The following is a 26968-nucleotide window of genomic DNA, read 5'->3' on the forward strand; positions in this document are numbered from 1 at the left end:
ACAGGAGGTCGAGTGTTCTTTGCTTCAATGTATTTACGTGTTTCCTTTAAAAGCGGTCGGGTCGGGAGGGACTTGTCGAGAATATTTATCAGTGTTTATTGCAGCAGTAGTGTTTGTGCTGAATGTGAATTACGACCCTGCCATGCAGCCACATGTCAGAGTGTGTCCATCCGTCTGTCTAACACTGATGAATGGACACATCCTGCCGTGTTAACACAGACATGTCTCTGAAAATGACAGGAAGTGATGTCAGGTGGCTGTCACATAAAAACCAGTGGAAATCTAAAACGTGTGTTTCGTATTTGACTGGTTTTACATTAAAAAACAAACTTCCAGATGAACAAGTGTCTTATTATTTATATTGTGCAAATAATTGAGAATTAGTACAACACAATAATGGAGGAGAATTTCTGCTCTTAAGGCATGAATTTGATAAAATAAAATGTCATCTTCCATCATCCAAACTGGAGAATGAAGCCTGTAAACATCCACAGAAATCAAGGTTCATCCTTCGAGGGGTCAGTCAGAGCTGCAGGCCGGTCAAAGTCACCTGTTTGACTCTGAACAGCAGCAGCAGAGTTGTTAAGTAAATAAAAATTTAAAATAGTTTTCACATTTCTTCTGTGACATTTTGTTTTCCTCCTGTCAGGGAGCGCTGGCGTTCATTTTCTCCTGGCAGCTGTCCCAGAAGTTGAGCAGTCTGTTGGCCTTGTTGGAGCAGAAGTCGGTGAAGTTTCTGAGCAGGCGGTCGGCCAGCCTCTCGTCACCCAGCACGCCTGTCCTCCACGCCTTGGTCAGCATGGTGTTGTAGGCCCAGTAGTAACCGACCCGCTCCTCGCCGCCGAATGGCCCCTGGCTGTTGGAGGTGGTGGAGTTTCTGCGTCGGCGCTGCTGCCCACTTGAGTACTTCCTCTTTGAGTACGGCAGCTGCAGGAACACGGTGCCTGACAGAAGAAAAGCACACTGAAGCTCATCAGCCTCGGGTTAAAACAGAAAGGCAGGTTGTGTGTTGGAACGGTGTGTTGTGACAAACCTGTGACGTGGATGTACTGCGGCTTGTTCTCTGATGGGAAATTAAAGGCCGAGGCAGAGAACTTGTCGTGGACGAATCCAAACCTGGGAAAAAGAGCACAGTTAAACATTCATTCCTAATGTCTCTCAGATATTCAAAGAAAATGTTTGGTTGGGAACTGTAATCCTTAATCTAAGGATTACTATGACGCTGTATTCCTAAACATGTGATGGGACATTTTGAGCACAAAAAAGATTTTTGAAGGACATAAATGACATTTTATAGAGAAACTTCTATCACTCAATATAATGGATAATTTTTAGGAAATCTAAGGATAGGATATCTGACAAATACTCTGTCTTTCTGTGCAGGTAACTGTACTAACAGACTGGAGGGGAGGGACACATTAGCGGATTAATTAGCGACCCTGTTAGTGTTAACCTGCAGACAGCTGCTGGAGCTGGAGAGCTTAATAAAATGTGTTCCTGAAGACATTTCAGGCAGGAAATAAGCCACGTTGGAGAATCTGTCTTCATTTTAACTCGATCATCTTTAGTTTTTATAGTGTTTAATGAGTTTCCAGAAGTGTCGGACTCCCCTGATTTGCATAGCCAGATTTAAACTTAATGCAAATGAGGAGTGGGCAATAATCTTGTAACACGTAATGCATTGCACTGCTTTCTACACAGACAACGAATGGGAAGCGTAAAAATGACAGATCCTGTGGACACCTACCATCACACAGTAGCTCTTGTGATGTCGGTTTTATTGTGGTTCTGATACAGTGGTTTATGAGCTGTAGTTTTCTGAGTACAGATGTGTACTAACTCCAAGAGCCACCTGCCAACCTTATTTGCCAACCTCTTTGTTAGCTTCACACTACTTTTCCAGACCTACACTAACAACAACCACTTCCTGTTTCCTGCTAGCAGAAGTGATCCCCTGTGACCCTGTAGCTAGGCAACGATGACAACACATGCCACACAGAGTAAACACAACAACCTCTTCGGCCTCTCTCCCGGTCTTCTGCTGCTCCTCTCGGGGTCACTCATCCTCAGCCCGGTGGCAGCCTATTCTGGGGACACCTGGCCTGTCCGCTCTAGCTAACTAGCCCAGAGACACTGCAGTTGCGACAGTGTGTTTATCAGGAAAACTACACCTTGCAATCCGCTTTTTCAGCTCCGCCACTGGTTGTTTGTTTTACAAACAAGAAAACAAAGACACATCAACCCCAGATAACCACTGAACATAAAGTCAGGAAATTGCATGCTTGCTGGCTAATCCTCCTTTTTTGCCCCCTGACCTCCCTCTCTCTAGTTGTCCAGCAGCCTACCAGGGCACCCAGGGGTGTGTGGACACAGGAGGATAGCCTAAAACAGGCACTCGGGCCCTGGACAACCAGGGCGTAAAATCTCATTATTTAGCGTTTCAACAGGAAGAAGTCTTCAGTTGACTGTCAACACTTTTTTCTCCTTGTCCCGTCAAAAAAGTTGGATGTATAAAGTATGGAGTACCAGGACCACGAAGACATCGAGGCTTTCATCATACAAAAACCAAGCCAATCAGAGGTAGAGTAGGGCGGGTCCTACAAAAGGTCTGGTGGATCCAAAATAACACAGTCGGGCTTGGTTAACTAACAAGGCTTGCTTCAGCTCCAACCACGCTCCAGCTCTTGGCCCATTTTTGTTTAGCCGGGGATCATAAAACACCAAACCTGTTTAAACCTGTTTAAACCTGTTTAAAATACAGTGTGGTTGTGTGCTTCCCTAATTGCGTATCATCCTACTGGCAATGAAACTGGAGACAAAACATCCAAGCAGAAATTATATCTTGTTCCTGTTTTCTGAAGAGCAAACACACAAATCAACTTATGGAGAGGAAAATAGAGTTTTGTTTGCTCAAATAAAATAATTCTTTGAGTAATACTAATAATTTCTTAAAATATTATTAATGAGCTTGTGACAAAGATTTTCTGTGTTCAGAATGTCCCATCGTACCCCAAAGATCGCTGTACAAATATGACCTAAGAGGTTACTGCAATTTAACAAAACCACATAACACTAACCTGTACAGTATGGCCTCCTGAAACAGCTGCATCCTGTCCCAGTACGTCTCTGGTTCAAACCCTGTTTAGTGAATTAACCAGACAGATGTTGAGACCGAGCTTCTGTGCACATCACACGTATGAACACAGCATTCAGTCAGACGGCTTCTGTACCTTCAAACAAGTTGTCACTGCTGTTCTTCAGCAGACAGTGAATGTTCAAAGGAATGAACAGCTGGGCTCTCAGTGGATCTCCATACAGGTAAGACGTCAGGGCAAAAGGAACCTCCAGTACCGGCACTAACAGGAAGCCGCAGGAGGCTGCCTTCCTGTGCCACCCTTGAACCTGGCAGACATTAACTGGTTTTAAACAATTATTTTTACACCTGTCCTCTCTCTGATCTGTTCCTTCACTTGTGAATGTGATATCTCAAAACGTCTCAAGAGAAGTTCTTCAAATTTGGCACAGACATCCATGTGGATTCGAGGATGAACTGGTTTGATTTTGGTGGTCAACAGTCACTGTGACCTTACAAAACACATTTTTGGCCACAACTAAACATTTCAAAAAAGAATTATGACAAAATGTCTCAGAGGATGAAATGATGAAGTAATGACATTAAATATCCAAAAGGTCAACTTCCCTGTGACATTATAGAGAATGGAAAACACTGCATTCCAGCATAAGAACCTTATCCCATCTGTGAAACATGGTGGTGGTAGTATTGTGGTTTGGGCCTGTTTTACTGCATCTGGGCCAGGACAGCTTGCCATCATTGATGGAACAATGAATTCTAAATTATACCAGCAAATTCTAAAGGAAAATGTCAGGACATCTTTCCGTGCACTGAATCTCAAGAGAATGTGGGTCCTGCAGGAAACCCACCAACATCCCAGAGTTGAAGCTTGTCTGCACGGAGGAATGGGCTAAAATTCCTCCAAGCTGATGAGCAGGACTAATCAACAGTTACCAGAAATATTTAGTTGCAGTTATTGCTACACAAGGGGGTCACACCAGATACTGAAAGCAAAGGTTCACATACTTTTGCCACTCACGGATATGTACTATTGGATCATTTTCCTCAATAAATAAATGACCAAGTATAATATTTTGTGTCATTTGTTTAATTGGGCTCTCTTTATCTACTTTTAGTACTTGCGTGAAAATCTGATGTTGTTTTAGGTCATATTTATGCAGAAATATAGAAAACTCTAAAGGGTTCACAAACTTTCAAGCACCACTGTATCTGACAGCTGAAACTATAGTGGCTATCCCCTCTTGAGGTACAACGTGGTATTAAGAGACAGGACGGGTTGAGGCTAGCTGGTTAGCATGCTAACTTTAGTAGATATCTCTGGAACACAAAACAGATGGATGGGCGGACAACCTGAAAACATAATGGCCCTGGCATACAAAGAAGGCATTAAAAAAAGTTGGGGGGTGTCTAGTTACCATCTCAAAGAGCACTGCAGCAGTGGCAGCCATCCAGTGCAGCTTAATCTCAAAGGCAGCGTTGAGTGAGAAGTTTCCGTGATAATAACAGCTGCACCATTCGGTTCGGTCACTGCGGTTGTTAACGTCCACATCCAGAGTGACTGTCTTCTGCTCCGGGACTGTAGCAGCTGGAGGACAGACGGATGGAGGGTGGGAGGTGGACAGACAGGAAGACAGGAGGCAAAGGAAGCAAAAGAGAGGGAGATGGATGGCATGATGGACAGGCAGACGGAGGAGTGACAGCATGGATTGACATTAAATGTCATTAGATGAGCAGCTTTGTTATTCAGTGTGTCAATTACAGATGTTAAAGACATTGACACACATTGAGTCATCTGATAGAATGAATGCTTACAGGTGTAAACAGCATTAATGTCTCAGTCATCTCAGTTTCCTGGTATCATAAGTAACACTTAGAACAACTCATAAGCTATGAATGCAGCCAGTGTCTGACCAATGATTTCAGCATCACATTAGGTCTATTCCAGGAAACCAGTCCAAACAGAGAAAGCATTTATTTGCATATGTGTTGCAGATGAATGAAGCTTTGAGCGGTCGCATGAAGCAAGAATGGAGCCAAGGCAGAAGCAGTGTCACAACGTGTTGTTGTGATAGTGCTTCATGCTGAAGAGCTAGGAGGAGAGCGACAGGTGAGGATACTGCACACCACAGCACTACTAAACCACAGCCACCAATACCACAGCATGCACTGAAACAGCACACCTACTGTCTACTGCTCCTGGATCAGCTGCACCACAAAGCATGCACTGATTGGATGGTGGAGGTGGAGAAATCTGATCATGACCACATCACACAGAGGCAGAGCCAGTGTGGACGGAGGGATACGACTGCAGCTAGAGGAGACACTCGTCATACACTACACACTAGAGAACACACCACCAGCTGTCCATGCAGATCTACAGTCCACTGTCAGGAAGCTGAGTCCAGCATTTCTCTGTCACACAACAAGATGAGGTCATGAGATGTAACACTGTGGTGATGGTGACAATCCTACTGTGTGAGATGGAATATGATTTAATGTGAATGAAGTTGTAATGGTGAGTGGTATGTCTGTTGTCATGTATGTTTAGGGCTCATTATTTTTGGTTTATTATTATATTATTATAAAAGGGTAACTCCACCACTTTAACACATAACATTGTGTTTACAGGTGTTGGGGAGTTCTGCTGCATATGTGGATGAAGTAGTATGAAGTCTTTTGTGGCTCCAGAGGAAGCTGCAAATGATAAAAATCAATAGAGCGGAACCAGAGATATTACATGTTTTATTCCACACATTCTTCTTCCTCTTCCTCTTTAAAATCACTCAGCCACTGAGTGACATCAGTGGAGACTTTTTATCACGAAAGGCTTTATATCACTTTTTCACAAATGCAGCAGTACTCCCCAAGACCTGTAAACACACTTTAATGTGTAAACCTGGTGGCATTACCCTTTAACTTGACTTCTTTTGGATATTCAAAATAGAAAGTTGGGTTTTGAACATCATATCAAATCTCCATAACAACCATAGTGTTTTTTTCTGACTTTCAAGGATCTAAACTGCATATTTTGTCCATTTTTCTCGACATGTTAAATGAGTGAGAGCACTGTGAGCTGTGCCAACTTACAGTGTCTCAGGAAATGACTGCTGAGGAGTCATCGCACCATAATGTCTTAGTTCAGCACGAAAGCCACAAGTCTCATCGGATAACAAGGGAGGACTGATTCACTCCCCTGCAGAAGACAAGGTTGCATCAGTCCTCCTGATTGGCCCTCAGAGAGTGTGGTCTGCTCTAAACACTTCCACGTATTTAATGGTGAAAACTGGTGTAGTCCAAGAATAATGAGCCTCAGACAGATGTGGATGTAGATGAAAGCTGTATAGAACCATAAGGGCTCACTGGAGGGTGCTCAGTACTCTCCTTGGTCATGTGAAGGGCAGGGCAAACTGTACTGCCACAAAGTCTGCATAAATATCACAGTACTTAGCAGCAGGAGGAGAACCATGTAGGACTTCTGTTTGTACTTTTGGCTTCTATCAAACTACCTGACCAAGAGCCCTTAAACACATGTACCCTCTCTGCCCTGTGGGGCATGTAAATACTGGACCCAGGCAATTCTCTGAACTGGACTGTATGATCAACATCAGACTGGATGAGTGAGGAGATTGCAGCTCCTGTGCGGTGTGGGCTGGATTGGGAGGAGCTGGGTGTACCTAGCAGTGCGGCGGCCTGGCTGCGTCCTCCAAAGCTGCGGCTGAAAGAGCTGTGCCTACTTGCGTAGGAAGCTGGCCGGCTGGGTAGCCAGGGCAGGAGGAAGGCTGGAAGGTCGCAGGGTCGGCGCTCCTCCAATACGAAGGCCACTTCAAACCACTTCCTCTGGAACAGGGCAAAGTCCTCTAGGGCAGCAGCAGACCAGCCTCCAGCTGCCGAGGGTGGCGGCTGGGATGTCAGGCCTGCATAGGGTGGGACAGCGAGAATGTCATGACAACACCCTCTGGAAACCTTTACATGAGTTACCTGACAGTAATTATGGACATATAGATATAGTGTATGGGTATACTGTACGAGCATGTGCAAAACTGCATGAAAGCAGTGACCAGCATGGAGTGTATCTTAAATCCATTCACCGTCCTTCTCTCCCACGATCCTGTAGAAGTAGAATCCGTAGACAAATGTGCGCATGGCATCTCCAGAAGCATGGGCCACCAAACCTTCATCCAGCATTTTCTACATAAACCACACAGACAGAGACAGTAGCAAGCTGTCTACCAGGATCTCTAATGCTGTTCAATCTGAGCACAAACCGAGTGGAACAACTTAAGCCTGTAAAGTTGTGGTCTTATCAAGGTTATGAGCCTGACTATTCTTTGCCACGAGCAGTGACTTCCAGAAGAATGCAGGACAATCAGGTTCATCATTTCACCATTTGCTCTTTTTTTAAAATGCACTCAGCTAACCTGGACGATTGTTTAAAAACTCCTTCACTGCTTTCCTTGATCACATGACATTTTTCATCAAGTTAAAGGACATTCAACTCTTACCTGCATGATATCCACAGCCATCCCCTGTGTAGCCACGCCCTCCACATTGTTGACCAACCAATGAACGACCTCTGCGCTAATAAAGCAGTTAAGTGGCAGGCCCTTCTGCTCTGCCAGCAGCTGCACACCTGTCCTGTAACGCCAGACAGCACAGACACCATGCTATCTGAAAAATATCTTCTTCAATTAGGAACCAAATAAAAAAGATTCAATCTGGACGAGAGCCTCTTGTCCAGTTTCATTCAAATAATGGGATTCCTACACATTTCTTATTTCAAAATGACAGAATTCTCTAGATTTGTGTCATGTTGAATAAATAATATTATGCTATTGTTCCTGTCTCTTTTATAGTTGAAAAAGTTTAATAGTTAATTCACTGTGTCTATGGAAAGAATCATGTACACAACCATGACGGTATGGTTTCCTTACAATAAGATCTCTGCATTAAACCAAGTCCAAAGTGGTTGGAAGTGAGAAGCGAGATAGTGGCTCCTAAAGTTTGGTAGGTTATACCCTCCCTTTGAATAAGGAACCTGAACCTGCTCCAAACTCCATGAAGAACACTCTGCTTGTGTGATTATTACTTATGTTTAGAAATTCAGACTTTTAGATTTTGTAAACAGATTAGGGGCTCGTCTAGAAACACAAATATTTTTCCATACTTATCCAGACCTGATAATTACTCATGCTAAATTTCACACTTTTCCATACTATGTAGGAACCAGGGGTGTCATGATTCTCCAAATTCACAAATCGATTTGATTCGATTTTAACATTTTTATTTTCAGAACTGACTGTTCTGTCATTGTTAGACCATTGCATCTGGATTAGTTAAGATCAACAGATCATTGATTTTATGTCCCGACAGCTCTCATTTACATTTTCAAACCCTTCTTTAAAAAGATAGGGGTATTCCACAACAACAGCTTGACTTTGTCCTACAAAAAAATCACCAGCCTTCAGTGATTCAACAGTAATCGCCAATCCTGTTTTTAATTTCAAAATCACCTTTTAATTTCGATCCATTTTTGGTTTAGAATGGAAATCATGACACCACAAGTGGGAATCCTGAAATAAATTGACAGACAAAACTAGAAGTATATAAGATAATAATACATTCAAATCTTATTCAAAACATTGTTGCTGGAAGTGACTGCCAAATACACACAACAACAAATCTTACGTGGGATGTTTGATGGCTTCCAGGATCTCCAAGAGTGTTGAGGAAGAGGACAGAGAGAGGGCTCCGGCTGCAGACTGCCCACTGTGGAGAGATCCCTGATCAGTGCTGGACCACATGTTACCCTTTAGTTCCATTATCAGGGATTTATTATCAGCTTATCAGCTGGTCTCACTGGGGTCCATCAATAAAACTTACAAACACAACTTAAACATACTAGGACAAAATAAGTTTTCAGTTCCAGTTTATTTACCAGTAAATTTTAACTTATTTTAACTTATTTCATGTCATAAAATAACAACATCTAAGACACAATTACTAAAGCATGTTTAAAGCTGGGCTTGGTAAGACTGTAGAAACCAACAATAGGCAAGCCAAATTTTTTAAGTATCCAACCGAGAAAATCCCTCCTCCTCCCTTTAGAGCCGCTCTCCAAAAAACATGAAGGTGTACTGCCTGACTTCAGACTGCCTCTTAGCCCTCGCTGCCAATAAATAAATAAAGACTAATAAATACATCAACAAACAACTCTGAAATACCACAGTCATATAAACACAAGCAATATAGCCGCCCTTACGTACCTCAGTGCGAAAAAGCCTACCCAGCACTACAGTTACTCCGGGTGTGTGCTTTGTGCTAACATTAGCCATAGGAGGAGGCTGTTGCTTCCACCACAACTCTGTTCGGCTCAGGACATGTATGCTTTATGTTAACGTTAGCTGCAACAGGAGTGTGTTGTTGTTGCTGCAGCAGCTTTTATTGGGCTCAGTCGCTGTGTGCTTTGTAGTATTCTGTTAGCTACTGAACAGCAACAGTCTGTCACTGCTGCTGCTCACTCATTCTTTGGCTCAGTGGTTGTGTGCTTTGTGCTACTGAGTAATCAAGCTGCTATAGAGCAGGCTCAGAGGCTCTGTACTGTGAGGGAAACATGTTGTTATCATCTCTATAACCATATCCAGCTACCTCAGCTGTCACTCACATGTAAGTAAACACACCTCACATTATCATGATGAACATCAACAACGACCATGGCTATTGTTAGTATTCATCACTGTCAAGATAGTAAGTTAACAATTGGAAATGTTGGCTCCACTGTCTCTGTCATTTTTGTGCCACTCTAATAGTGTTAGCAATGCATTTGCCTAGCTCTGTGGAAGACTCTGGTCATACGCAATGATTGCAGAGTGTGTGCAGGCAGGCAAATACATACAGTCGCGGTCAAAAGTTTCATCCACTCATAAAGAACATGTTCATCATGTCAGTCTTCAGTTCCTGTGATTTCTACAGCTCTCATGTTTCTGTGATGAATGAGTGGAACACAAACTACTTTGTCACAAAAACATTCATGAAGTTTGGTTCAATAATGAATTTATTATAGGTCTTCTGATCATGTGACCAAATCTGCTGGATCATTAATATACATACAGTAACTTGAACAATCAAAATTTGTGATTATAGTGGCCACAGCCAGGTGTGTTTTACATCAACATGAGCTGAGAGGCTGCTGTGTTAGAAAGAAGCTCTTGCTTCTTGTTGGTTCTTGTTGTTTGACCACAATGAGCATCAATATGTTTGGAGGAGAGAAGGTGAAGCCTTTAACCCCAAGAACACCAAACCTACATGGGGCTGGTAGAGTTCTGCTGTGGGACGGTTCTGCTGCCAGTGGATCTGATGCTCTACAGAAAGTAAATGGAATAATGAAGAAGGAGGATTATCTCCAAATTCTTGAGGAAAACCTAAAATCATCAGCAGCAGATTGGCTCTTGGGTGCAGTTTTGTGTTCCAACAGGACAATGATCCAAACACACATCAGAGGTGGTAAATGAACGGATCAATCAGACCAGAATTGAGGTTTTAGAATGACCTTCCCAAAGTCCTGACTTGAACCCCATCAGAACATGTGGACTGTGCTGAAGAAACAAGTCTGCGCCAAGAAGACAACAAATTTAGTTGAACTTCACAGATTTTTAAAATTTTTTTAATTTAAGATCCCTTCTAGTCCCACAATGGGTCCTATGGACTGAGCTGTTGCCGCCCAAATTCTGTCAAGAGGAGCGGTTAAATATTCCTCCAAAGGACGACCAGAAGCTTGTGGATGGAGATCAAAAGAACCTAACTGAGGTGAAAATGGCTGAGAGACATTTAACCAAATATTAGAATTACTGTATGTATATTAATGATCCAGCAGATTTGGTCACATGATCAGAAGACCTATAATAAATTCATTATTGAACCAAACTTCATGAATGTTTTTGTGACAAAGTAGTTTGTGTTCCACTCATTTATCACAGAAACATGAGAGCTGTAGAAATCACAGGAACTGAAGACTGACATGATCAACATGTTCTTTGTGAGTGGATGGAACATTTGACCACAGCTGTAGGTAGACAGACAGGTAGCCTGTCCAATCTTTTCATAAAGGCCAAATGAGATGATTGGATGAGCTTATCAGAGGCTTATAAAAGCTACAGTTACTGGATTTACTTATTTTATTTGTCAAAGCATTTGATTTATTGACTGCTGTCGGGATGTTAAGAGATTTTCCTCAAATATCACAAAAAATGCTTCTAGATTAACTGACCAACCCTTGCTTTAAAGTATTTAACTATTACACTGCTTTAACAATTATTTTTACGTGCTGGATGTGTTTTGTTGGAGCTGTAAGGAGCATCCCTGCAGTACGATGTACGAGGTTACCTGGTGTCTGCAGTGCTGCTGCTGGCTGCCGTCTCTCCTGCAGGCTGTGCTGCTGCTCCAGCTGTCACTGCTGGCTGGACTCCTTTTTCTGCAGCCTCGCTGGCTTCAGCAGGCAACTATACTTCAAAAAGTGAGTTGCTTCAGTCAGTATGCTCCAAACAAAAACACTTCCTCACTTACATCTCGTGGTATCCAGTCATGCAGATGTCCTTTTTTACAGACCGATACTGGCCTATCACAGGTAAATCAGTATCAGACATACCGTATGTTGTTGGACATGCACTGATATGGAAACTGTTTTTTTTTTTTTAAAGAGCTTTTAATAGAGATTATACAATGATGTCTGGGGCAACTTATAATAATAGTTTACCGTTTCAGTGCACTGATGTCATTTTATACAATAAAGTTTATTGTTGAACTGTTTAATATCACACCTCTGTTACCTGTTTGATAACCACATTTAAGGGCTCGTTGTAAAAAAATGTGTGTATATCGGCCGATATACTGATATTGGAATATTTTACATGCTAATGTAGATATCAGCATCAGCTGCAAAAATTCAGTATCAGTCAGGCTCTACTTGTTTTAACTAGGGTTGAGATATCTGCCACCACTCCAATACAGTGAAGGTGAATATAACTTTGTTTGTGTTGCTCACAGCACAGATCATGACATTTAAAAACATGTGTCTCTTTCAAGAAACAGCAGTCTCAGTTAAACCACAGAGAAAAGAACGTGTGCTGTTAAAAACTTTACTTTTATGTAAAGTGTCAAATGTCATTCTAAGTACTGAAAATACTGCAAACACAACCCTACTGACCTCATTGTATAGTGGAGGCATATATAGTGTGTGGATAGACAGCACTGGAGGGTTAACACCCAGTCCTGATGTCATAGAAACAGGAGACTCAACAGCTAAAGTGGAGCTCATTAATCTATGTGACATGTTATGTGATATGACATGTTTTCTTTGCTTATTGGATCTATACATATTCAATGTTCAATTCTTTCTTACACCTTTTGTCAGATCACTGTAACTTTTCATGATGTCAACATGATTGTCAGTGCATTACATTTGTCACCACTAACCTCACTGAATACAATTTATATCTAAAAGTTTCAGCTGTGGGGAACTGCCAACAACTTGAACCATCACAAAGGTACTGTGGATTAAATACGGTCCCAGAGTTTGACAATGTCACTATCCACCAGCAGGCACTACAGTACTAAGCACAAAGAACAAACTCAATGAAAGTGAGAACTGGAATCTGACAAACATCATATGACTCCCACATACAGTGTTTCCGCACACCATGCTCATGCAGTAATGCAGAGTGTGTTAGAGGAGCTACAGCACAGACACACAAACACACACAACAAAAACACAGCTTCAGTGATGCCCAGGGACCTGGTTACTGACCTGAGAGTGATAGATGTAGGAGGAGCGAGGGCTACGTATAAAATCCAAAATAAAGGCAGCGTCCTGTCAGCATACAGGAGGAACATAACCCAGAATCAAACACCCAAAGCTCAGCAACAGGAACAGAACAGAGGCATGGAGAACAAAGCAGATGGAAGGAGAGAAACAAAAACCCTGCTCTGAAGCACCAACAAAGACCAACCAAGAATTTACTGCTGATAAAAATACATTCAGATGTGTCTGCAGGAGCTAAATGCCTGAAGCAAAACAACGTCTAATAACCACACAGAGAACAGACACTCACCTTGCGGGGACTGTCTACATATGTGGGAGCAGTGGCAACATTTGATGGGTCGCTGACAGCTGTTGAGGGCTTCACCTGCTGCTGCTGCTCATCCAGTGTCCTGACAGGAAGCAGAGAGAATGTAGTTAAAACTGAGATTCAGAGCTCCAACACACACGTCAGTCTGCAGTCCCATGAGAGACTCACTTCTGGTTCTGCTCCATCTCCAGTAAGGCTGACAAAGCCGAGGTGCCTTTCTTGCCTTGTGGGGGGGCGACAGGTTCAGTGGGATACGAGGGGAGAGGACTGGTAACCTGCAGTCCTTTCATTGGTGTGCCCTTCTGCTGTGGGACAGAAACAGAGGGACGTGAAAGATGATCACTCTTTTATGTATGATCAGAAACTGTTTTCGTGACAAGTCATCTGTTGGATTGTTAACAGGGTGCAGCAGACATATTTAAAAAAATGACTCTTTGTTGTCTGCAAACGTCAAGCAGAATTCTGCAAGTCTCAGAAGTGGATCTTCATACCAGAGTCACATGAAATGAAACCAAGAAATATTTTATTAATCTTACAATTCTTTTCTCAATCAACTACAAGTTTTCTCATCAAATGTCTGAACTACTTAGTTACTTTCCATTACTGTAAGAAACAAGACATTAGGACTGCATTATATATCATCTCAGCACCGACACTGATGTGCATATATGGGTAATAGTCACATTGTGGGACGTGACATGTCAACTCAAACTCGTCCTGCTGCAGCTTTTTTACTGCTCAATATAAAACTAAATCTCGCTCGGCTCTCATTTTCCATAATCTCATCTACAAGAGAAGTCTGAGAATAACATAATGTGGAAAAACAAAATGGAAGATTTACCAATTGGGTTGAACTCTGGGATGAGTCCCTCACACACACATAAACACACATAAACACAAATAAACACACATAAACACACACACACACACACACACACACACACACACTCATAATGAGTTGTGTCGTGGTCTATTTGTTGCTGCAGTGCAGGTGTTTGGAGACATATTTCATTGCTACTTGCTGTTTTGCTTTATTGTTTTAAATTGTTATAATATAAATATATATATCATAATAAATTCCTGTCTTTTTCCACATCACAATATATATCGTAGAAAAGAAAAATCCGGCAATGTTGGTGTATTTCAACATGGTGCGGCCCTCAGTGATCTTTTGTGCCACTTCTGAACTCAATTCATAACAATGCAGTTGTCTGTTTTTAAGATGACAGCTGACTGTGAGGACTCTGAAGCTGTTGTCATGTATAAACATGATGTGAACTGAGACAGCCTCACCCTGATGATCCTGTCGGAGCGATGGCGACGCCGAATGCGGTTAAGGCCCTCCAGGAAGCGAATGAAGCCATCCAGCAGAACCCCGTCCCCACTGCCACCCATCCCAGCACCTGCTCCCTCCCCATACACATCCCAGTGCCCCTCCCCGTCTGCCACCCGGCGAGCTCCTCCGGCCGGCAGCAGGAGGAAGCGGGTCCTCCAGAACTTCAGAGAGTCGATCAAACTGTGGAGGACGAGGGAAGACAGAGCATTGTATCATACTCATTCCATTGTTGTTTCATTTTATACATGTAATAAAAATAAAGTACATACATACTGTACATATCCAAGTGTATAAAAAGCGAAGCGCTCACAACTCAGTGGTAATATAAAGTACACATGATGTGCATGTGTTTGAATATGTGTTTGTACCTGAAGTCCTCAGAGCCAGCAGAACAGATGTACTGGTCCAGGTAGTTCCACTTGTATTCCTCCAGTCTCTCGTGGCCAAACTCCACCCAGCAGGACACAAACTGAGCGTCAGAATGTGGAGGACACAGGCTGTAGCTGTACTGGATCTGAGCTGATTCGTACGGATATCTTAAACACACACAGGCACAGGACAGTCAGCTTTGAGCCTGTTGATGTAGTTAATTCTAGTCGGTACTGTATTTTTTTTGGCATTTTTGCCTTTTTATCAAATAGAACTGACGGGAAATACGGGACGCCAGCCCAGGTGGAAAACACAGCCCTAAGACATATGACTCAGAACTCAGGACCTAACGGACACTGGTCCTCCTTTTCATGTGCACTGGGGTCCAAAAGTCAGAGATCACTAGTCAAAATACTTTTATACTGCATTTGTTTTGAATGTAATACAATTTTAGTCATTACAGATAATGAATATCTCAGTATTTTCTTTGTCCCCTTTTGCTTTAATGACAGCACTGAGCTGTATGGACTCCACAAGTTAGTGTAAAACCTGCTGACTCATGTTATCATAGCATGATCTGACAGTGCTCACAAAGCCTCTTGTGATGTTACAGAGTGCTGGGCTTTCTCAGTCTTCAAGTGTCCCCATGAGTGTTGAATGGAGTTGAGGTCAGGTGACTGTGGAAGACAGTCAGGACTCCTTGGACTTCTGTGGTCTGCAGTAGTTGTGTCAAAGCTTTGAGGTGTTTGGGCTCATTATCCTGCTGCAGTATGAATCCTTCTCCACAAAGATCAAACCAGAGGGTGGAGCATGTCTCTGAAGAATGGAGTGGTGCTTCTCCTCCGTCAGGGTGGAGTCAGTTCTGTGCAGGAGTCTGAAAACATCTTCCAGCACCATGTTTCAGTGTGGCTTTGAAACACTGTGGTATCATTCTCTCTCCTGTTGGTCTCCTTACATACACCCCTCTGTTACTGACACTAATCTATCACTGGGATTCATCAGTAAACAGACTTTTTTCATCATCCACTGTGAAATTCTGGCATTTCTTAGCCCACCTCAAGTGTTTGTCCTAGTTTCCTCCTGAGAAGTGGTTTAGAAACTGCTGCTCGTCCTCTGAGACACTACAAGACAGCTTCTTCTGACAGGACCACTGCTGATTGGACTCTTGTGTTGTTTATTTAGTAAAGTATTTGAGTTCCATGCACTGCCCCTCTTTAGACTCTTTAGTCCAGCCATGATTAGATGCTGAGAAAGCCCCTCTTTGTTTGGAATAACATTTTAACTTCTGACACGTTCACTTACTTCCTGAATCGTCAAACTTTCTGATTATTTCCTGGATAACTTGACAATATTAGAGATTTCCTAAGTGGTCTCAGACTTGTGGTCTCAGACTTTTGGAGCCCACTGTATATTCAGAAAGATACCTCCTCCCTTACACATACAGCAGAGCATAAGACCCTGAGGTTAACCCTAACCCTCCAGCTGGGTTACAGCAGCAGCAGCTTTTTTGTTTTGTTTGGTTTTTTTGTGACTCCAAATGGCATCCTTTAAAATCCTCTCACCAGCTTTTTATTAAAAGATTTAATAGTTCTTACTTTAAAGCTATTTGACAGTTGATGTCGGGATATTTTTTATGGAGTACTAAGTGTTTTAATACTAGTTGTAACACTTAAACCTCTAACCTCTCTTGAGATACTTGACCCATTTGGGAGCATCAACATGGCATAATTAGTCCTATCTGTGTTCGAGGTTGCCAGTCGCACTCACTTGGGCAGGTAGCGAGTAACAGTGATAATCTTGTCTTTGAGGCAAACTTTATGGAAAGTCCGGCCCATGCTGAGCCAGTAAACAGTCTCCTCCTCCTCTGCTCGACGCAGAGACACCAGACCTGAGAACACAAGAAGAAAGAAGACACATGGAGTCACCACAGCCCTGTTGATATGTTCTACTAAAATGTCTTTTCAGAGACAAACTGTCTTAAATACTGAAACCAGTGTTTGCAGACTGTTGCTCCACTTCAGCTCATCACAAGTATCTATTAAGTTGTAGTATAATTGAGATTATTACTAAAGGTGGACCAGATATATTACGGTGAATATCCAATATCAAGAGATAACTTTACTACACGTACATGAGGCTGTTTGAGAAATAAGCCATACTTAATGATCACAAACTAACTCATCAAATAATACATCATTACATTTTGATACACTACGGTGGTCAACCTAAACATATCAAGGATTTAAATAATACATCAGACAAAACAAATGATTTCAAACATTAATATACCTCTGGAGTAAAGAGGGCTACTGCCAAGCGGAGTGGCCACAGAGGGCTGTGGTTTCCTGTTACTGGTCTGGACGATGATCTGGTACCCCTGCATCAACCTCTGACAGATAAACTCCTCAAACACCTGAGATGCACTCATCACTGGGCCTTCATCTTCCCTCCTGAAAAAGAGACAGAAGCATAGGAAGAGATGAGCCTTGGTTTGCTTAATGCTGGTCAGGGGAGTTCTTATGCAGAGGAGCTTGTTATGGTCAACAGGATGTACATACATGTAAATCTGCTTATTTAGGAAGCAGGAAACATCTCAGTTTGGTTTGCTGTAATGCTGATGTTATCTTCACCTCCAATTTTAAAGGTGCCATTTTAGAAAGTAAGATTTCCATTTCTAGGTGCTGTATGAATGTATCAAAACACTCAATCCACAGAGAAATGCACACAGCCTGTGTTCAGAAACTGTGGGCTCTATCTTAGGCTGGGCGCAAAGCGGTGCCACGCGGGTGTCAATGCTAGTTTCAGACTGACGCAGTTGTCATTTTCACTAAAAGCTGTAGTTATAAACTCTCCAAAGGAAACGAGTCAGGAGTTTTAAACAATCAATGAAGTTTATCAGCCGTTCCTCGTGCGTAAATGTGCATGTTAATGTAGAGATACACATTTGGTTTCTGCTGCTGGAGGATCTCTGCAGGTGATGTCATTAATATTTTCCTCATTAAGGACGTATTTCTCCCTCTCATCCCACCATTATTGATCACGATGATTCTTTTTATGACCCGTCCCGTCTGATCCACGGACTGAGATCAGCGCACACAGAGGGACGAGCAACAGAGTTGTTGATGGGACAGATGATTGTGAAACGGTGGGTCAGAGGGTCCAGCAGCAGAGGATCACATCCCTGTCCCTCACTGAAGATGAGTGCTACTGGTTAATATGTGTCAGGTCCTGGTGCTCCTGGCTCTTAAAGGGAGACAACACTCAGATTGGTTTGATTTATGTTCCACCCAAAACACATCCATGACTAATTCACAGTCTAAATACCACCTCTTTGTGCCATGGCCGCACTCTGTGTCCAGATTATTCACCATTTAACAAGCAAAATGGACTTGGACACAACACTAGCTGCCAGCCCCTAACACGGCGCCTGAGGACTTTGCTACATATAAACGTATAAATGACCCTAACCCTTCTCTGCTCAATTCTAGCATTTTTTCAGGAGAATATGACTGAATTGTGTATTCATTTTTTTAAACCTGATATAAGGCAGGGAATGTAATGGTGCTTATTTCAGCCTGAAATGTTTTTGCAGTCTTCTGTAGAGGCTGCATAGAGCTGCGACAAACATAGAGCAGACTGTATGTAGCCTAAGAGGCAAAACCCAGGGCATAATATTTCCTTAAAGCACTTACTGCACCACTCAGTGCTGCTCCTTCAGTTTATTGCTGTGTGATCACATAATAATCAAGGGCAACTAATAATTGTATCAACATTTTGATCAGCTTCCTTCCCCAGTAGACTTTACTCTCTTGGGCCTGTGAATTAATGTTGCAGGCACAAAGTTATTGGTTTCACTCTAAAGACAGACATCTTTCTACCTCTCCAGGTCACTGTGGGGCAGCAGGTCATAGCAGCCTTCAGTGTAGTCGTTCTGCAGGGTCTGACGGTCAGGGAAGTAGTCAGTGGTGAGGGGCAGACAAGCCGGTGTGGTCAGAGACTTCCAGTCCACCCCCACTGTGCAGCAAAAGCTGGGCACTGTCGGGGGCGCAGACAGCAGCAGGGCTTCAGGAGCACCCACACCATACACACAAATACAAACAAAAAATCCCCACAGCAAAGACAAATGCATGTACCCAGAGTGGAGTGGTACATGTGTGTGGGGGGTGGGGGTGAATATAGAAGGGTAGGGGAAGCACAGTGGGGTGGGTGAGGGGAGAGAGGGAGAGTATGAAGATGTGAAGATGAAGAAACAAACACAAAATAAAAAAAGAAAGTAGAAGAGAGGGGAAGAAAAAAACAAGGAAAGTGTTACTTTTACTGGCCTCGTCGCCCCTGCTGGTGATTCCTGAGGGGCCTGTGGTTGTGAAGCAGTGATCAAACATGCAGATTGTAGCCCTGTGACAATCAGTCTGTGATCGGCATCACTCAGAAGCTCGTGAAAAATTTGTCAACTGTACAGTGACTGAGTGAATTTAAGCAGAGAAATCATATCATGCAAACATACAGAATGTGAGCAAACTTTAAATTCAAAATATTGTGCACAGGACAGATTTGTTTGACAGAAAAACCAAGTTACAGTCAATCAAGAGAAATATACCACGCACACCGCCATGCAGGAATGAGATGTTCACACAAGGCTTGTTGAATGCAAACAGGTCACAGTGTTGAGAATTATGGGAGTGCTAATTAATTAGAGGATATTAAGACATGTTAATATTCTATCATGAGATCAACAGGAGGCCCAGAGAGAGAGAGAAGAAAGAGTCAGACAGCAAAAGTGAGGGTAGAGAGGGAGGAGGAGAGGGTCACCCCAAACCACATGACCTGTATGAGTCGTTTATAGCTGCAGCCCCTGGAGACAGACTCTCAATGGAGACACCTGTCTGCCAAAGCTCAATAAACCCTCACAGGTTAAAGATACCTCTGACGGTTTATTGCCACAATCAGTTGGGTGATTAACAATATGAACCCGATCCTGATGTAAGGCTTCATGACAATGTTTGTGACAGCTGACATGTTTATGTGTGCGTGAGGGCAAGATGGACTCACTTGGGTCGGCACCACTGAGGGAAAAGTCTTCAAATGAGGAGCCCCTGTTGGTTAGAGTTCCTGTACAGACATCACATAAAAAAAAAAAAATCTCAATTTTCACAATCAATCAATTAGTCTTTGCAATGTCAAGAAAAAAGCCCGTCCCAGTTTCCAAGAAAAGGACATTTCCTATCCAACCAACAGTACTGTCACACATGACAAAGAGAAAAGCCAGAACCTGTACATTTCAGCATTTTTGCGTCAAATATCATATATATCAAACACCAATAATCAATTGTCCGAAAAAACATAAAATATTTTTTTACATTAACTAATCGATCCATAGAATCCATTAATCATTGCAGCTCTAAAGTTTTACAAAGTTTTCCTTGTTTAACTGCTGTGAAGACAAAAAGAAAACCTCTATCAGCTATCTTACTATCAAACAAGGTAAAACATCACCTGTATCATCTTTGCTGGCAGAAGTAATTATGATTTGTAATCTTTTATACAATTATAAAGAGTGTAATGCAGCGACATCAGTAGCAGCATTTGATCTTAACGGCCTGTTTGCATTGTCAGTTACCCAGTGAGTCTCAACACGTGAATTGTAATTTTGTCCAGTAGTTCAGATGATGGGTTATTTAGTCTGTTAGCAAAAGATATGTCAGTGGTTCCCCAACAGGCAAAGAGAGAGAGAGTCATGTTAAAACTAAGAAGAAATAAGCACGAAGCAATATTAAATCCCCCCAATTAAAAACCAACTGGGCTCAGCTCAACCGGGCTCAGCTGCCTCCCAGTGAACGTGTCTGGACACCAGACTGGGACTGAACACAGCCTCTGAGACCAACGAAGGTCAGGTTTTTCTGAAACTAGCCACTTCAACTGACAGGTATTCCTATCATGATACTCTCACCTGTTATCAGTGAACCTGTGGAATGTTCCCACCAGGTGTTTTAGGAGCTTTTGTTTTGGAGCTTTTTTTTACAAACATTAAATATATTGTCTCTGTACTGTTTTCTATTGAGTTTTTGTCAGAAAGGATTAGAAAATGATCACATTCAGTTGTTTCTGTTTTGTCAGGGTTGTAAAATAAATTCAAAATGGAAAGTGGCTCGATCATCATTTTATTTCCTTAACATTATTCTATATTTTAAGACCCAAATCAACAGTGCATCAGTCTGTCTCTCAATATTTTCTGTGCTTCTCTGGTGTCCACTGTGCTTTCCTTATCACTGCAAATAAAGTAGAGCTACAGAAAAGCACAGCAGGGTTAAAATACTGAGTGTGTTTCAGGAGGACACTGTTTTTTAAACAGGCATATCACCACTGTTGTTGCTCCCTGGACTTCCTGTCAACTCCTCCATCCCACCACCAATGTAAAGGCTGTTCTCTCCTGCTTGCCTCGAGGTTGTTCGCCTTAACAAAAAGACAGATAAAAAGCATTTGAATCACTGTGTGTGCGTCAGGGAAAAATCCTTTACCAAGAGAATTTACGTTCCTTATGGTAGGCCTTTCTAACCTTCCAGTGGCCTCGTGATAGGCCAACTCCAGCAGCTCAGCTGAGGTATGGGCAGGATCTCTCTGCTGGCTGCCCTGGAGTTCAGCCATGTTCTGTCTGGTCTGATGATGGATCTGGATTGCCTCTCCAGAAGGACCTGAAGAATAACAGTGGCACATACAGTCTGGTGCTTGGAAAAATGGCAGCATAACAGCTATAGTCTCTGGCTCTTACTTCTTTACAAAGCAGTTCTCTATCATGACTAAATGTGGGTGCAGACTTGATGTTTAATGTGGCTCTAAGTAACCACAGACTGAAGGAGAATTCATTAAGAAAAATTTGACTGATTAGACTGTTGGTGATTGGAATATATTTTCGCACCGAAAGAAACTTTTATCTTTTCCACTGGAAGTTAGGAACGGATCTCTTAATGACCATTATGAACGTGAAGAACTATTACAGCCAGGGGTTAACTTGGGATTTATCATGTGGGGGGGCACAATCCGAGGGGACTGAAAAAAATCAAGAATACTTTTGACCGGCCAGAATGCATACTGGTTATGACTGAAGTAATTAATTATTAAAACATGCTTCAGTAAAACAACTAGAAAATGATCATAGGAAGGCTACTTGGGGACCTTTTGTCCAAGAATATGAAAATGTATTTGATAAGATTTTTGGTTCCTAGAGAAATTTAAAAACTGAATATGTAGAAATTAACTAGATATTGTTATGATTTCCAAAAATGCTGTGGTTTAAGAGCAAGACAGTTATAACATGTAGGCCTATGTATTTCAACAAAGGAAAATAAGAAACGTATAGAAACGTTCCCGTTTCAAACAACACTCAAAGCCATTCAAGTTTATGAGGTGCACTTGAAAGCACCACGAAGTCTCTGTTCCTGTGTGTGAGTGTGCCAAACTCCAACACACTCAGACAGCAGAGGGTTATGGTTATGGTTAGGAAAGAAGGCGGAGCCCTTTAAATGACACTCTGACACTCTATTTTTTCATTCTGGACAGTGCTGATGTATAATTAAAGAAGGCTGAGAAGACATCTTGCATGATGTCGCTTTTATCTTTTATCATAACCTCTGTATACTTTTATACAATATACACTGAGTTGCCAATTTATGTGCCTAGTGCCACAGGAATGAGTCCTAAAACCCTTGTCTCAAAGTCTGTGTGGTCAAGTGGTGTTCAGCTGTGAAGAAGAAGTATCATAAACTTGTGTTTGACTCAGAGATTATTTTCTGTGATAATCCAAAATCCAATTCATTAATCCCATAGGCTATATGTCAATGCTAACATCTGGGTTAGCCCACAAAAATCTAGTTATCCCTGCAGCACTCTGTTAGGTACCCCCAGCTGAAAACAATCAGTCTTATACAGCAGCCCTGCAACAAAACTGTGCTTTAAAAAGTGTTTGGCAGAGGTGCTGATCCGGCTGTATGGTGATTGTGGAGTTCTGCAGTTTAAGGTGCTGTTAAACTGTATTGTGCTGATTATGTTGACAGGTGTTTCTATTATTCTCTCCAACCCATTTATATCAATTATGAGAGGCTAAATAACAGAAACACCTCTCCCTATAATGCAGTGTACACTTCAAATAGGTCCACTGAATTGCTGACTGCATGAAGGAGTGTGTCCTCTCACCGACAGGGAAGGTGTGCATCCAGCGGCGCCGGTTGGAGGTGAGCTTCATAGGCATCCTGGATGGGGTGAAGGGATTAATGAGCGCTCTCTGAGGGGTGTAACCTCCTGGCCGAATGTGCAGGGTGGACTCAGCACTTCCCACTGTGAACCTTCCTGGGGCACTGGAGTCCCGCTGAGAGTCCATCATCTTCTCCAACAACTCTGGACAGCAGAGTAACAAAATACAACAAGAACACAGGATGGGATGGAGGCAGGAGACAGATGGAACACACTGCATCACTTGTATCTGTCTGGAGGAGTTACCTCTGGTGCTGGTGTATCCCAGGGAACTGCTGACTTCATACTGGGGGGGAGGCATACGAGGTATAAGCAGCATGTTGGACACAGGACCCAGACTATCATCAGAGGCCAGGCTGCGCTGTTCCTCAGGACCTCCTGAGCGAACAGGAGGGGACGCTCCAATACCTGCGCTGACGTCCACCGAACCCCAGCTCTTCCTCCCACTCGCCTCTTTGTCTCGACCCATCCTGAAACACAATTGTTACTGTTCAATGGGCCAGAACATCCACAAGGTTCACTTGAAAGGAGAACTAGTGTTGTGTAAGCAGTCAGAGACCTGAAGTTTGTGCTCCTCTGAATTCGTGAAGGACCAGGTAGTCTGAACACCTGAGCATCGTACGCGTCGTAGTCCACCTGTATAGGCAGGCTGTTCTCAGAGTCCTTTGGAGCACAGAGAGCTGGACGAGGTTGTGGAGGAGAAGGTTGGAGTACCAGAACAATTTATTACTCACTTTATTCTTCAAAAAATGAACAAGACTAAGATTAGACAGCCGTGCTGGCAGCTGTGTGAGGCTGTATACTGGTGCTTTGAACTTAATGCTAACTTCAGCATGCTCACCACATCCATGGAGCCTGCATGATCACAATGATAGTGCTAACTAGCACTGCAACCACAATTCTATTAATTGATAGTCAATCTAAAGAAAATGATTATGATAATTATTTAACTCATTCTTCTAGCAGAAATGTTAACCATTTGCTGGTTACAGGTTCTTAAATGTGAGGATTTGCTGCTTTTCTTGCGATGAGCATTTTTCAGAATCTTTTAACATTAAATGATTAATTGATTTATCATGAAAATAACCTGCAAATTGCAGCCCAAACAGCTGAGGTTGATGTGAATATCATTAGTTTTTAAGTCATTGGTTTCATTTGGTCATAAACCAAAAAATCCTAAACAAATCTAGGATCACCACAGTTCATCCTAAGGGTGGTATTAATGTCTGAACCAAACTTCATGGCAATCCATCGAGTAGTTGCTGAGATATTCATTGTGGACCAAATGGATGAAATATCCAACCGACAGACCAACAGTGCCATCAAACAGCTGAAAATGAAGTCATTATCTAAGTCATGCTTCCAAACATTAAAGAGCTCAGAGAGATAAGGGACACAACTTACTGTGGTCCTTGCTGCTTTTGAATTTCTCAGCATGAAGCTAAAAAAGGGTAATTTGAATGAGATGTTACAACATACAGAAAAATCTATCAAACATTTTCTAAGTGCTGCATAAAATGTCAGTGTACCTTGTGGCCAGCCAGTTTGATTCGAGGAGTGAAGGAGCTGCATGAGTTCTGACTTTTGGAGGTGTAGAAACTATGGGCATGAAAGAAAAAGATACAGATTAATCAATCCACCTTTGCATATAATGTGAATTAATCTTTGTTTCATTCGGTCATGCTGTCTTGCCTGTGGTTGATCCAGTGAGGAAGGTTGTAGTCGTCTCCAACACGAGTGTCTCCAGGTGTCGTCCTGTTGTGCAGCTACAGAGACAATGACCATCAGTAACCCACAGGTATACAGCCTGCTGCACCCACACAGACCGACATTATGTATGTGTTACCTTGAATAATGGTACTGCGTGCAGTGGCTGCTCCCCCATACACACCAAGTCTACTCCAATACCTAGAGAAGGAGCATATTTGTCACCACGACTTCATACAATCAACTATTAATTCTCTGTTAATGAGCACATTTGTTAAGTTCAACCAGTGGGTTTGTACAGTCACACTTACCGTTGTCAATCATGCGCTGTTTGGTGAGAATCATAAGCAGGCGGTCGACTTCAAACACTCCCACGCCCGGTGTGATGACCACTGACATCTGGCCGGTGCGGTCAAAGTTACGGTTGATGTAGTGCTTGTCAAACACTGTGAGAGACACGGTGATAGTCAGCTTTTACTCTCCTCTTTTCCAGTTTGTACTCTTCTCTGCTTACCACTGAAAGACACTCACTGAACTGTTACTGACCTCTTCCATTAAAGGACAGGTTCACAATTTCAAAAACGGATAACTTATGGTCTTGTCATTGCAAAATTCCCACTTTTAGTGACTATCCCGCTACTGCGAATCAACACAGAGAAGCTGAAACAAAAAGGGTGAATTCTGTTCTGAAATGTTACACTGGACGATGTCCACTTGACTGATCTACTGCAGAAGCTTTAAAACAAAATCAAGATTGACTTTGGAAAACATCTTTGCATAGAACAAGAACTGTGGATTTTGTCCCCCATCATTTAAATTGAAATCAATTTAGAAATGTACATTTTATTTGTTGAGGAATGGTTACAGAAAGCAACAGCTGTTTCAATGTCCCCTGACTATTGTTTTGAGACCGATTTGAATGAATTTTATACAAACCGTGTATTGAGTATTTTATTTCATTCAAATATACCTCAGTTGTTATCCTGATTCAGGGCTAACTACAATTTCTAATCTTGTTGGAAAGTCATGAGTTTTCTTTCTATGTGTGAGGAATAAAACAACAGATCTAAATCTGAGTTTCTAAAACTGTCTGTCTGAATTCAGTCAATTTATTCTGAATTCACTCCAATAAATGAATACAGGCATACAAGGGTATCTTTCTTTCCTTTCTATTTGAACATACTGTTCATAGTCCTGAGGACTCATAAGCTGGACACAAAGGAAAACATAGATGGGGTCAGTACAGTAGGAAGTCTGAGGCTCATCCCCCCGCAGGGCCTTGATAAGAAACTTTTTCAGTTATGTATGTATGTAAATCCGCAAATCTGCTTCTTTTGTGCGTATGCAGTGGTTGTGAGGCCCCCGGTACCCGAATGAAGATGCTCTCTGTAAAAGTTTCTCTGAGAGCAGTTCTACAACTTACCATTAAAGGAAAGGTTGATGGCCTCCAGGTAGTTTCCTTGAGCAGCAGTTGAGTTCACACCAACAGGAAAACCATCTGGCATGGAAGCAAATAAACACAAGATTGTGGTTAAAACAGGAACCTCATCCCAAAGATCAACTGGAGGGACAACCCTCGAGTCGAAAAACTACCTGCTTCCTTCAGCCGCACCAGGACAGGATACTGAATGAAAAGCTTCTTGATAGTGACGAGTAATGATGTCCACTCATCCCGTCTCTCATTCTGAGCCACGACCCTGATTGCAAAACAGTTAAGAGATTTGAAAAAAAAAAAAAACCTCTACTATCCATCATCTGTAAATCAGATGAGAAGTTAAGTAGATAATAAAGTATTTATGAACAATAACTACAATTACCTGTAGAAGTCTTCATAGAAACGTCCCTCATGATCCTGTCTGATGGACCCTCTCAGAATCTCTGGAAATTCATCTGAGGGAAATGATAACTGTATTAGTGACAAAGGTATTCATATGCATCATAGCTCACTGTGATAATGAAGGAAAGACTCACCAATAGTTTTGGCGTTGTAGAATGTACGTGAGAAAAGTACAACTGTCACCTCATGACTGCAGTTCTTCTCCTGTTTCAACAGCCAACATTTAAACACTGTGTTTGTTCACAACAGTTACAACACAA

General features: G+C 42.3%; 1 protein-coding gene across 8 annotated transcripts in view; it reads right to left on the reverse strand.

Annotated features, from left to right (window-relative positions):
• Positions 1–337: 337 nt before the first annotated feature.
• depdc5 (DEP domain containing 5, GATOR1 subcomplex subunit) overlaps positions 338–26968 on the reverse strand; it is a 31384-nt gene continuing 4753 nt past the window's right edge. The window contains exons 11-43 of one of the 8 annotated variants that reach the window (XM_073490654.1): positions 26843–26912; positions 26689–26761; positions 26465–26568; positions 26295–26369; positions 25183–25317; positions 25011–25072; positions 24857–24930; positions 24694–24763; positions 24569–24605; positions 23724–23844; positions 23411–23634; positions 23108–23308; positions 21474–21609; positions 21279–21370; positions 19970–20029; positions 18799–18955; positions 17210–17370; positions 16688–16808; positions 14920–15087; positions 14509–14731; positions 13384–13520; positions 13198–13297; positions 12894–12956; positions 11474–11589; positions 8780–8860; positions 7597–7729; positions 7183–7282; positions 6769–7008; positions 4510–4679; positions 3231–3402; positions 3078–3138; positions 1034–1116; positions 338–944 (exon numbers count right to left, since the gene is read on the reverse strand). In XM_073490654.1, the coding sequence (XP_073346755.1) occupies positions 646–944; positions 1034–1116; positions 3078–3138; positions 3231–3402; positions 4510–4679; positions 6769–7008; positions 7183–7282; positions 7597–7729; positions 8780–8860; positions 11474–11589; positions 12894–12956; positions 13198–13297; positions 13384–13520; positions 14509–14731; positions 14920–15087; positions 16688–16808; positions 17210–17370; positions 18799–18955; positions 19970–20029; positions 21279–21370; positions 21474–21609; positions 23108–23308; positions 23411–23634; positions 23724–23844; positions 24569–24605; positions 24694–24763; positions 24857–24930; positions 25011–25072; positions 25183–25317; positions 26295–26369; positions 26465–26568; positions 26689–26761; positions 26843–26912 (4119 nt within the window). In that variant the 3' untranslated portion in view covers positions 338–645. Of the gene's footprint in view, positions 945–1033; positions 1117–3077; positions 3139–3230; positions 3403–4509; positions 4680–6768; positions 7009–7120; positions 7283–7596; positions 7730–8779; positions 8861–11473; positions 11595–12893; positions 12957–13197; positions 13298–13383; positions 13521–14508; positions 14732–14919; positions 15088–16687; positions 16809–17209; positions 17371–18798; positions 18983–19969; positions 20030–21278; positions 21371–21473; positions 21610–23107; positions 23309–23410; positions 23635–23723; positions 23845–24568; positions 24606–24693; positions 24764–24856; positions 24931–25010; positions 25073–25182; positions 25318–26294; positions 26370–26464; positions 26569–26688; positions 26762–26842; positions 26913–26968 lie in introns of those variants that run through there. The other 7 variants (XM_073490653.1, XM_073490655.1, XM_073490652.1 and 4 more) reach the window with 7 other exon arrangements.

The sequence above is a fragment of the Pagrus major genome, chromosome 21 (genome assembly GCF_040436345.1).
Source record: "Pagrus major chromosome 21, Pma_NU_1.0".
Lineage (NCBI taxonomy): Eukaryota > Metazoa > Chordata > Actinopteri > Spariformes > Sparidae > Pagrus > Pagrus major.